Consider the following 13,446-nt stretch of genomic DNA (forward strand, 5'->3'; position numbering starts at 1 on the left):
GGAGCCAGTTATTATAGACAAAGGTTCTATGATTACCAAACAGCGGGAGAGACCAGGAACCCAAGTATGACTGAGGTCTGGACAAGGTTTTGATGATTGATTCGGCCTTATTTCCCGTGGTAGCTGGTAAGTGCTTGCCTATCAGTTGGTGCAAAAATGCTTAAGATTTAGGCTCTCTGTTGTGGAATCTGTGCAACATTTCTGAAGCTGCATGATGTCAAGTTTTGAAACATCCTGAAGGGTGTAAATACAGTCCTGCTTGGTCTTGTACTATATTTTCTTTACTGTCTCTTTGCACTTTATGATATCCACAATTGATTGGGCCAAGATGCTCATCCACAAGTAGTATAGAGTTTCCATGAAGCCTGGAACTGGATCACTGATATTTGTGTGACTGTCAATAGGGTGGACCATATGACAGATACTATATGACTAATGATTCCTCTTTCTCTGCAGTTGAAATCAGAAATCAAGTGAAGCCAGAGCCAGCGAGATGCTCTATTACCAAGTCACTGCCTGTTTGAATAATAAAGGGAAAGACAGCATCATGGATAAAGTGCTTTACAGTGGTTCTTGAAGTCATTTTGAAAAAATGAAGAGCTGCCACCATGGATATTCATTGGTAGTGCCCGACATAACTAAATAACCATGTTGAAAAAATTTGCTGTGGTAGAGCTGTAGAGTTAATTTTACATTGCTGTGCAGCAGTATATTTGTTATGTCCACAGCTACTTCTTAGAGGCGTGTTTTCACAATTCTGGTTCACACACTTCTAGTTGTTCATAGTTTCCATTTAAGCATCATATAAAAATGTTTTGCAAAAGGTGCATGCACAACAGACAAAATCACCACTTGCGTTGTACTCTACATTATTGACACAACATTTTCAACCTTTTTTTATCTTAATGGATGAGTGGATAAAACAGGCTTATATTTTGGTAAAGTTTGAACATGGAGTATGCCACTTATTATTTTCAGCATTCACCCCTTATCGAGGGGACAAGGTTACATCAACTCTAAACTAGTTTCTCTGCAGATAAGAAAAAACGGAGAACGAAGGAGTGGATATGGTCACTGAGTATTTGGGAACAATTTTCCCATTTTAGACCATAAGACATAGGAGCAGAAATTAGGCCATTCGGCCCATCGAGTCTGCTCTGCCATTCAATCATGGCTGATAAGTTTCTCAACCCCATTCTCCTGCCTTCTCCCCGTAACCTTTGATCCCCTTACCAATCAAGAATCTATCTATCTTGGTCTTAAATACACTCAATGACCCGGCCTCCACAGCCTTCTGTGGGTGAACCCTAGATTATGAACCTGAGCCTGCTCTAGATCTTGGTCCCACCGGGGTGTGTGTTTCTGCGCTGGTGGAGGGTGTGGGTAAGCGCTGTGATGGGTCTTCCAGGCTGTTTGTTTCCAGCTCTTCAATAGAGGAGGAGTCCCCTTCACTGGAGGTGGGAACTTGGATGGAGCTGAGGGATTGGCTGGCTGAGGTTGTTGGTCGCTTGGCAGAGCTTCCTGTGAACCAAAGTAGAGGCAATTTGTGCATGGCAGCAGAATCAAAAGCAGGAGAGAGAGAGCACTCACGTTTGTATTGAGAGAGGGATGATGTGCTGCAGGATCCTCACGAGAGTGTTCACGCTGACCTCACCATCACCACAGGCATGGTTCACATCCTCACTAGTCAGCGTGATGGCAGTGAGTGAGGGGCCTAATGTGGGCCACTCCACCCCCCCTCTGGGATTTTAAGAGAACAGAATGTTGTAAAGAAGAATGATGCTTTTCACTGCAGTTTTGGACTCTAGTATTGCCTAGGGCAACATTTCCCCCCCGTTTGGGACGGGTGGGGGGGGGGGGGGGGAGATGATGTGCGGGAGCGGGCGTGGGTGGGCGGGTTCCTGATTGGGGGCGCGCCGCATTTTATGTGGGTGGGCCAATTAAGGCCCACCCAGCGCGATGTGCGCCAGAAAGTGCTATGCGCTCCTTGTGCGGGAGGGGATTTCCTGAGCCGGGAGTGTGTGCTTTCGCGCATGCGCGCCAAAGAGCATGCAGATCTCCCTCAGGCAAAGTGCTGCCTCAGGGAGATCGGCTCAGACTTGAAACTTTAAATAAAAGATGAGGAAAAAATTTTGCTGCCATGTCCCTTCATGTGACACTGTCACATGAGTTGGGACATGTCCATAACTTTTATTTTAACACACTCTGAAATTTTAAAATCCCTCATGAAACCTCATCCTGCCCGTGGATGAGGTTTCATGCTTTTTCAGAAGCTCACAAGGGCTCCCGGCCTGCCCGCCAACCTTAAGGTTGGACAGGCAGATCCATTAATGGTTACAATTAATTTTTTAATGGCCTTAATAGGCTGTTGACAGGTCAGCGGGTGCACAGCCGAGTCGGCTGCGCACCTGCCGACCTGAGAATGTAAATGACGCGGGGTAACGTCTGGACGCACACCCGACGTCACCCTGCGTCATTTTATGCGTTGGCGAACAGAAGATTCTATCCATAGAATACGTGAAGAAAAAAGGTGAGGGAGACATTGATCACAGATGTCTGTTCAAATGATACTTTTTTTGTAGCCTTCCTAAAGCCTTGTCAAACAAAATACCTTCAACTACTGCTGACATATTGAACTACGAAGTTTGTTAATCTAACGATATTGTGAACGTTTAATAATTGTTTAAGAAATAAAAGCAACCTGGAATAACGAGAAGGTTAGAAAGACATGCCTTAGAAATTGAAGGCAAGACCCATCTTGCTAAATTATTTAGCTATTAGGAAATCACTGCACAAGATCTGCTGAAGCAGGTGGTGTAATTGGCGGTGCACATTTTTTCCACATTTGTGGACTTCCCAAACTACAGATTTTGACACTACAATACATTAAGCAAAAAGCAACAGTTTAAGATTGAACTGAAGCAGTTTATTTGTAAAAAAAAAACTCACTCAAGTGTTAGCAATATATAACAATGAACAAAAGATGGTGTAACATAGACTTTCAATCTATTAAATAGCCAAAGTGATCAAAATATATACCCATTCTATTTTTAAGAATTACTCAATAGACTTAGGGGAATGGTGCCATAGGCTTGGATGGCAGTAGCCAATACAGTCACAAATCTATTAAAGTTTATCATTTAAAAAATGCAACATCACTCCCCATTTTACATTAAGAGCTAGAAATAAAACATCCCATTTGAAGAGGAAACCTTCAATTAGAAGCCAACTCCAGAATTTAAGGATGGTCACCAGGAAAGAATCCCACTTCTCAGATTCCATGGATTGTGGATAACAGCAACGCAAATTCAAAATTTCTAATTTTCCTCCTTATAAAAACAAGGCCATGATAACTCAAAAAAAGAACTTAGTTATTGTGTAGAATTGAGTTGACGATACATTCAAAACAAATCTCAATATTAGGGTTTTATAAAATAAAAAATTGTAGTTACTAAGATGCTTTTGATACGTTTTATAAGTAACCTTTGTTAAACAGTGGACTGATGATATTGTGTGGGTATTGGCTTGGAAGAATTATCCAGCTCATCTGTGCCGTAGTCTGTTTACAATTGTTGTTGACTAACCCTTGGCTGAATGATCAACTCTGTTTTTTATGCTATTTTATACAGTCAGGCTCAGCATTTCCTTCAAGCCAGCTCTCCAACAGATCCATCAGCACTCATTACTGTCACCTCTGAATAAATTTTTGCAGCGTGTGTGGTGACATCCCATGTAGCAGGAGGAAAATTAAGCGTTTTGAAATCATACTGGACATCTAGAGAAGGATCTGCTGCACAACTAACATGGATAAGATTAGTCTTTGTTCTACCTTCAGCATCTCCATTCTCTCAGCAGCCAGAAAATCAAGCCACTGTTTGTTTGCCATTCGCGGTAAAATAGCTCAGTATTGAAATAACAACCTGAAGTCTTCAATTAAATGATTTTTTGCAAACCAAATCTTTCAAATATTAGAAAATTTCAATAATAAAATTAATTTTTGCACTTAAAAAATTCATGGACAGCCCAACGATACACAAATATGCTATGCCTTAATGTCAGGGCATAGATTCTGTTGCTATGATTCTCCATAAGCTTCTGGTCATACAAAGATCTGGAGAGACTCCAAACAGAAATAAGGCACTGCCACATAACAAGGGTGTATGTGTGCTAGGAGCTCAGGCAGATAAGGAAAAGAAAATCAAACTGCGCTATTTTTATTAATCAGCACTTTGCAAAGCAAGGAAACAACCTTCAGTCTGGAAAAGATGTATTTATCTTTTCAATTAGGGAGCAGAATTTGGACATGAGGAACAAAATCAGTGATATTCTGGGGTAAAGTCACTGGTCTGGACAGTACAGCTTCAATGGAGCTGCTAAATTTCAAAACTAAAATGTTCTGTAGGAGAAAATAGGAATGACCTGGTTTACTGAATGTTCTCAAATCTTAGATGTGCTGCATAATGTGCTCTTTCTCCATATCTAGTACTCTTATCTCTCTCCTCTATAGGACGGGATAGAAGGGAAAGAAGGGAAAGTAGTACATACATTCCCACATTTTCTTTCATGTAGTTTGACATATCCATATAGAGTTTAAAACCAGAGCTGAGATGAAACGAATTTATTTTATGAAGCAAGCCACTTTTTGACTGGTGAACTCCAAAACCCACAATGCCAAATCACATTCATTCCCATCTTCTGCATCACACGTCACTATTATTTGTCTGTGGGGCCACTGAAAATAATAGAGGACTTTCTAATTGAAGGAGACGGGACAAACTCTCTCAAAAGAAAGAAAACTATTTAACACTGGAGGCAGGAAAGAAAAGGAGAAGTCAGTAAACTGGCCAAGAGTAGGAGCATAGCAGCCAATAGAAATAGCTGCAGTGCATAATTCACATGCCTGTGCTTTAGGTGCGTGACCAAGAGATATTGCACATACTACAGTAAAACTTCCAAGTTTTATTGGACACTAGAAATCTTACAGATCAGCAAGTATCTGGAATTCCTTCCTTATATCTGCATTCTTGCCCGGAAACTCCAGACACGGGAGTATAAATTAACATCTAATATCTTAATTGTGCTACCCAATGTCAAATAAGGCAAATTGTAGAACACCATTTTATAAAATTATCACATTTCACATCACATTAATGTTATTTGAGATAACTTTTAAAATTTCTAGCATTTATGGACAAGTTATGCATAAAGTTTTAATTTCCATAAGGAAAGCTGACAATTAGGATGTTTTATGAAAACAGGACTTATTTAAAAATCTAAGCTAGAAAGTTTATAAATTGGTAAAACACCATTTACATCTTGTGATGTGACACTGTGCAGAGTTAAGTCCTACATCATATTACCTCAAATACACAACTGCTACATGACTGTACTTCTTTCACAACTGCTAGAACACAATATTTAGGAGAGAATCTAACGAAGCACTGGACTGTTCCTTGTCCTGTGGGTTCTAAGATTGGAAAAATTATCTACATGTTTCATTTTTGTTTACTTTAGCCTTTCTTGGGTCCACTGTTTATTTCTTTGGTTCTGAATTGGTGTGTCACTGTAATTACACTTCTCTAAATATTTGCTGTTGTACATCTTGCTTGTCCGTCCCAATGAGGTCCAATGTTCAAAATACCAGCTTTGGTGCATATTCCAATTAAGATCCAATGAAGATCCAGAATTAGAATGACTGAGTTAAAGGCTACAGTTGATTGTCCAAATTCAGGGATCTGCTTGTACACCAGTTGAAATCACAATTACACTTATAGCTCATCACCAAGTATCCAGTCATCTCAGTGTACATTTCCAACCATTGGAACATTGTTAAAATATTTGACTTCATGGAACAAAGCTCTTTCCCACCCAACCCACTACAAATTTAATGCAACTAGATAGCATATTTTGTAAAAGGTATTACAAAATTCCACAAGAATATTTAACTATATGGTGAAATTAATACATAAACAATTGACTGTCAAAATAGTTTTATGATTAGATAGCAAAAAGACTAGATACATTCAGAAACACTAGTGCCTCATTTACAATAGACATAGATACTTAAAGGTTTGTCAGGTACAATAACACCAGACTCCACAAATATATATTAAAACCTGCAGTTACATTTAGAAATAATTCAACTTGAAGCAACACATCTTATGCTTTTAAATACCTCCGCTTAAAAAAAGTTCCATAAATCTTGCACTTTTCTTCAGCTTGAACATTTCATTTAAGGTGAGATGCAATTTCTTGAAACTCCCAAAAAGGAGTTTTGTGCATTCATACCTATTCAGCAGAAGTCCTTTTTGCCAAGTCTAAAAACTTTCAACTTGCAGACTTTCCAAATGTGCTTGTTGCTATTTCCAGATTAGTAGCTGCTATTTCTGCATGTTTTTGCTCTTCAGTTGCAAAGTTCAAGGGCTGATAGCCAACATCGTGGCTTGGTTCCATCAATCCATTTAACTCTAGATTATGGATTTCTGCATCAAATGTCACTGAGTTGCTTTGTGACGCATTTTTCTCCCAGCAAACCAAATCCTAAATTAACAAGAGTTAGAATTCAATATAAACCAAATCAGATTGATGCAATTCTATATCTTATATCCACTGCCAACCAAAATCATATTTTAGAATAAAAGATTACAATTCTTTTAAAATATTTTGTCTTCTCCATTTCTTTCCTTTCGGTCCTTACACGTTTTAATTGTTCAGAGAGAACACGCTTCCTGAATTTAATAAACTGGAGACCTGCCCGTTTTTGACCAACCCCAAATTAATTCCATAATTAGTAATCAAAAAAAGGTTTGTTGACACCAAGATCAGATTCATGTAAAAAATTAATCATCTGGGCCCATGGTGATATTTAACTTTGTCTGTTTTAAAAAACTGCCGACCTTATGGTTATTTGTCCCTGTTAGCTCTATAGTGTTGGAATAAACCTCGCAAAATGAATCAACAGGAAGTGCATTGGCTGCTTCTCCAACGCTGCAGCAAAATCCTATGCCTGTCTGAATCATATGTGGTTCTATTTGATCAGCACCATTCTCCTTACATACAGATACGTATAATAAACCTGTTCATCGTTTTTTATATTCCATTATTTGTCAATAACCAGTGCAACCGGTTCTAGTATCAGTCAATTTATTTTTCATTTATCAAAATTTATTTTTCTCCCTTGATTTCTATCAAGCAGATCCAATTCTCAATGTTTAAACAGTGATTTTTTTGTGCATTCGAACTAGTGCATTTCACAGACTACCTGAAGCATGAACAACAGCACTCCATAAGAAATCAGGTGAAACTGTAATCTTATGGCATTTTTGATTGCGTTCTCTACAGAGAAGTGGAGTAATTACTCCAGATTGATCCATTTATTTATTCACAGGATATGGGTGTCAATGGCGAGGTCAGCATTAATTGCCCATCCCTAAACTCCCTTGAGAAGGTGGTGGTGAGCCACCTTCTTGAGCTGCTGTAGTCCATATGGTGAAAGTAATCCCACGATGCTGTTAAGGGGGGGGAGGTGGGGGGGGGTTCCAGGATTTTGGCCCAGGGACGATGAAGAATGGTTCACAAGTAGAACCTGTAAAACCTCAATTTCTTCTTAAAAATAACACTTTTCAGACCTTTTTCACAGAAATCAGAATGTTGCGGAAATTTGAACACAATTGTGGAACCAGGCCTGCGGCATTGCTATGGTGAGATGACCATACTTCTCATGCAAAATTCATCATCTTTGTACACCGCAAATTAAAACAGATTGTGATACTTGGGTTCAAATTTGAATTTTGACATTAGAACTGAAGCTTTCAAATTGATGGTCAAAACATCAGACTGAAGATTTCATAGAATCAGACCAAATATCGAAATATTCTACCTATCTTTAGTTTGGTATGTTTTAGGACAAAACAAAAAACGTTTAAGTAAAGAAAAAACAGAAAGTGCCAGAAACACTCCAGATCAGATCAGAAACATTTCGGGTTAATGATCTACCATCAGAACAGAAGGAGAGATTTAACTGTTTTTGAGCGAGTACAAAACTAAGGAAAATTGGGATAGAAGAAATAATTAAATTATATTTAAGGTTTGGACAGCCAGAGTTTTGGTCTCTCGGGTAATTAAGGGATGTGAGGAGCATGTGGGAAAATGGAGTTGAAGCCCAAGATCAGCCATGATCATAGTGAATGGTGGTGCAAACTCGATGGGCCATGGTCTACTCCTGCTCCTATTTCTTATGTTCTTAAACAGGGTAGATGGTTGGATGTGAAATTTCTAACTTCTTCCAGTTCTGATGAAAGATCAGTGAGCTGAAACATTAGCTCTGTTTCTCTCTCTCTCCACAGATCCTACCTGACCAGAATATTTCCAGAATATTTGGGTCATAAATTGATTTTGCGTCTATTTTTGAACATGGAGGTCGCAATCTGCAATCAGTTCACACCTTGTCCTATTAAGGCAGCCAGCACTCAAACTTTGTGCTACCTTCTCATTTCCATGATTGCAGTGTTCAGCTGAGTATGGCACATGCCGCTGGCTGGTTAAATGTTGGAGGGGTCCAGCAACATGCATGGCTAGCTCATGTTGCAGTGAGCCTGCAACTCTTAAAGGCAGTCTGGTCCCCTTAAAGGGGAGCTGCACTCATTAAGGAAGTGGCTGCTGACTGTATCTTTTGGAGCTGGCTTTAAAGAGAAGCACCCCAAATCAAGCAAAAGGGAAGAGAGATGGTTCCCAAGGTTCAATGAAGAGTGCAGGAGGGCATGCCAGGAGCAGCACCAGGCATACCCCAAAATGAGGGGTCAACCTGGTGAAGCTACAACACAGGACGACTTGTATGCCAAACAGCAGAAACAGCCTGCAAATGACAAAGTCAAGCGATTCCGCAACCAACGGTTGAGATCTAAGCCCTGTAGTCCTGCCACATCCAGTTGTGAATGGTAGTGGACAATGAAACAACTAACAGGAGGCGGCAGCTCCACAAATATCGCCAACCTCAATGATGGGGGAGCCCAGCACATCAGTGCAAAAGACAAGGCTGCAGCATTTGCAACCATCAGACAGAAGTGTCAGGTGGATGATCCATCCTGGCTTCCTCCCAAGGTCCCCAGCATCACAGATGCCAGTCTTCAGCCAATTCAATTCACTCCATGTGATATTAAGAAACAGCTGAAGGCACTGAACACTACAAGGGCTAAGGGCCCTGATAACTTCCCAGCAATAGTACTGAAGACTTATGGTCCAGAACTAGCTGCACCACTAGCCAAACTATTCCAGCACAGCTATAACACTGGCATCTACCTCGCAACGTGGAAAATTGCCCCAGTATGTCCTGTCTACAAAAAGCAGGACAAAGCCATCCCATCCAATTACTGCCCCATCAGTCTACTCTCGATAACCAACAGAGTGATGGAAAATGTCGTCGACAGTACTATCAAGCGGCACTTATTCAGCAATAACCTGCTCAATGACACTTGGTTTGGATTCTGCCAGGACCACTTAGCTCATGACATCATTACAGCCTGGTCCAAATATTATATGTATATATTATTTATATATGCATATGCATATATCTCACTCCCTATATACATCAACATGGATAGAGGATTGGCTAACTAACAAAAATCAGAATTGGGATAAATTGATCATTTTAGGTTGACAAACTGAGGCCTCAACAATTTATAATCTATGTTAATGATTTGGAAAAAGGGTTAGATTTTATTGTAGCCAAATTTACTACGATACAAAGATAGGTAGGAAAACAAGTTGTGAGGAGGATACAAAGAGTCTGCAAAGGAATATAGGTAGGTTAAGCTGAGTGGGAAAAAAGTTGGCAGGTGGAGTACGATGTGGGAAAATGCAAGGTTGTCTACTTTGGCAGAAAGAATAGAAAAGCAGAATATTTTTAAAAAAATACTACAGAATTCTGCGGTATAGAGGGATCCGGGTGTTCTTGTACATGAATCACAAAAAGTCAGCATGCAGGTACAGCAAGTAATTAAGGCAAATGGAATGTTGGCTTTAATGAGACCACACCTAGAGTACTGTGTACAGTTTTGATCACAAAGGAAGGATATATACTTGCATTGGGAGCAGTTCAGAGAAGGTTAGCTGATTCCTGGGATGAGGAGTTTGACTTAAGAGGAAAGGTTGATCAGGTAGGGCCTACACTCATTGGAATTTAGAAGAATGCGAGGCGATCTTATTGAAATATAAGATTCTGAGGGAGCTTGGCAGGGTAGATGCTGAGAGGATGTTTCCCCTCTTGGGGGGAATCTAGAACTCGGGGGCACAGTTTTAAAAGCAGGGTTGTCCCATTTAAGAAGGAGATGAGGAGGATTTTTTTCACTCAGAAGGTCATTAGTGTTTTGAAATTCTCTTCCCCAGAGAGCAGTAAAGGCTGGGTCATTGAATCTATTCAAGGCGGAGTTGGACAGATTTTTGATTGACAAGGGAGTCAAGGGTTAAGGAAGACAGGTATGAAAATGCATTTTAAGACCACATCAGAAAAACCATGATCTTCTTGACTGGTGGAGGCTTGAGGGGCCAAATGGCTTACCCCTGCTCTTATTTCTTATGTTCTTAAGACATTAGATTTAAGGCATATTGTTGGGACAGAAAGGAGGGAACCTTACTGGAACACTGGCTGTACTATGCTTTATCTGAAAGCACTGAATATGGGCAGGTGAGAAAATGGGTGGACATAATTCACTTTTACTACCAAACTAAATTAAGGAAATTTGGAAAAAAAATACTTACTGTGATCTCCAAGGTCTTTGGTAGCATATTTGTCTTAAACCAGGGAAATACTTCAGAAAGCTCTTTTTTCTGGTCCTCTGTGAATTTGGGTTGGTTTCTCTGCATCATTTTCAGCTTTTCTCTGTCTTCCTTTAGAACTGTTTCAATGTCCCTAAATTGCAACAATTATGATCAGCATGCTGATTGCACAACAACTGTAGATAAAATTGCATAACAAAATACTAAAAGCAAACCTGTCAGCGATAATTATACTTAACATATAAATCATAGCAGTCTCTTAACAAGGTGACCACTACAAAATACCATAAAGTCAACAAGGGAAAAAAAAATCACACTTCAGCACTGAAATTTCTTTGTTCAATCCTCACAAGTGATGCTTCACCTGTCAGTTTCTAACTCAGTCATTCTAGTGAAGGCATAATCCATTTTAAATAATTGTGTTAACACTCAAGATAAAAACAGGAATAAATTCAGATGAAGACATTAACTGTTCATATGCTAGTAATACTAACAGGTTTGTAATGCTAAATCCTACTTTGTAGGCATATCTCAACTCAACCAAGCTAGTTTGATGTCGTACTTTCCCATTTATTTCCCAATATTTGAAGCAACTAGAGGCTGTGAAATTTGGCTCCATAGTCCCCATATTTTCAGCACTAAGCATTTTGTTTAGCCTTCAATGGCATCTATGGTGCATGCACACTTCTGATTGAGCTATACTGGATGCCATTTTGGCAAGGGTGTTAGCACACATACAGAAAGCATACACAGGAAGTATGTAGAGGAGACAGATCATGACATCAATCAGTGTGTAATACCGATCTGATGCCAGTGCTGACATTTTGGAGCGAATCTCTCCAACTCATGCCCTCTCTCAACCTTGCACAGCTAAACCTGTCAGTGTTTGAACTGGTGATTGTGAGTGCGAGAGTGAGTGGCAGTGTTTCTTCTTCATCACTCTCTTCTTGATCTTCCATCACTGCCTGGCCCGGTTTCGGTAATTAGGTATCTGAAAGGAGAAAGGCACAAGGGTAAGGGCGTGGTGAAGGGAAGGGAAAAAGCAAGAGTGGGGCTTACACCACCTTCAGCTTGAAACTCAGGAGAGATTGTGGGATAAGGGAGGTTGGTTGTGAGAAGGTGGATTAGGTATGAGGATACCATCATCTTCAATGGTTTCTGACTGCCACCGGCCATTGTCTCAGTCATAACCATGCCAATAATGACCAGCACCATCTCCTCCATGGGGAGCAGGACATGCAGCCGTGCCTGTCCCTTACCGGTTAGAACCCACTGCCTCCAGCTATGTGATTCCTTGTCCTACAAGAGAGAGAGACAGAGAGAGAGAGAATGAAATGTGTTAGTGAACGTAGTGCAGTATATTTGGGTGATGTGCCTGTGATGGTTGCAAAGCTGGCACTGTGTGAAAGCTGTATATGGGTGTCAGGCTTGCAGCAGTGCCTAATGTGTGAGGGTGAAGTGAAGCTATGAGCATTACATACGAGTTGTTTTTTTTCATTATTCATTCATGGGATGTGAGCTTCAGTGGCTGGGCCAGTATTTGTTGCCCATCCCTAGTTGCCCTTGAGAAGGCGGTGGTGAGCTGTCTTCTTGAACTGCTGCAGTTCATGTGGTGTAGGTACACCCACAGTGCTGTTATGGAGGGAGTTCCAGGATTTTGACCCAGCTACAGTGAAGGAACGGCGATATATTTCCAAGTCAGGTGAGTGACTTGGAGGGGAACTTCCAGTTGGTGGTGTTCCAATCTCTCTGCTGGCCTTGTCCTTCTAGACGGTAGTGGTCGTGGGTTTGGAAGGTGCTGTTGAAGGAGCCTTGGTGAATTCCTGCAGTGCATCTTGCAGATGGTTCACACTGCTGCTACTGTGCGTCAGTGGTGAAGAGTGTAAATGTTTGTGGATGTGGTGCCAATCAAGCGGGCTGCTTTGTCCTGGACAGCGTCGAGCTTCTCAAGTGTTGTGGGAGTTGCACTCATCCAGGCAAGTGGGGAGTATTCCACTGCACTCCTGAATTGTGCCTTGTAGATAGTGGACAGGCTTTGGGGAGTCAGGAGGTGAGTTACTTGCTGCAGGATTCCCAGCCCTTGTAGTCACGGTATTTATATGGCTATTCCAGTTCAGTTTCTGGTCAATGGTAACCTCGAGGATGTTGATAGTGCGGGATTCAGTGATGGTAATGCCACTGAACATCATGGGGCAGTGGTTGGATTTTCTCTTGTTGGAGATGGTCATTGTCTGACACTTGTGTGGCGCGAATGTGATTAATAGAGATCATTGATAGGTGAGTTATGGGGTTGTGGTGCATTGAGCTGTGCTTAGGCTAACTGTACAGTTGGTTGAATGTCGCATTTGAAAATGCATTCACTGCCCTTGATCACTAGTGCAAGGTCACTGAGCTTTATCCAGCACTGCATCCAGGTCCTCGAGGCCTAAGACTCCAGGCACACCATGGAAGGGTTTCCTGGTCTCATGTGGATAGGCAACATCTCTCCTCTCAACATTGTGCAGCAAAACACCTAATACAGCATCAGAAAACCTTGTAGCCAACACTTGCCATGTTGTGTCATTATTGTTTTCTCCCCACAGCAAAATCATGTTTAGAATAACTTCCAGCACTTTCCCCACCCACAATGCACCTACCCTTTAAGCACAATGTTTGAGTGGCTGCACACTACAG

The 13,446-nt window shown here is 40.9% G+C and overlaps 1 protein-coding gene across 3 annotated transcripts in view; it reads right to left on the bottom strand.

Annotated features, from left to right (window-relative positions):
* Window positions 1-4,941: 4,941 nt before the first annotated feature.
* Window positions 4,942-13,446, bottom strand: part of LOC144693723 (period circadian protein homolog 2-like) — a 77,894-nt gene continuing 69,389 nt past the window's right edge. For all 3 annotated transcript variants that reach the window (XM_078563662.1, XM_078563660.1, XM_078563661.1), the window contains 2 exons: window positions 10,756-10,906; window positions 4,942-6,540 (listed from right to left, as the gene is read on the bottom strand). In XM_078563662.1, coding sequence (XP_078419788.1) covers window positions 6,328-6,540; window positions 10,756-10,906 — 364 coding nt within the window. In that variant the 3' untranslated portion in view covers window positions 4,942-6,327. The remainder of the gene's footprint in view (window positions 6,541-10,755; window positions 10,907-13,446) is intronic.

This window comes from Cetorhinus maximus, chromosome 19 (assembly GCF_964194155.1).
Source record: "Cetorhinus maximus chromosome 19, sCetMax3.hap1.1, whole genome shotgun sequence".
Classification (NCBI taxonomy): Eukaryota; Metazoa; Chordata; class Chondrichthyes; order Lamniformes; family Cetorhinidae; genus Cetorhinus; species Cetorhinus maximus.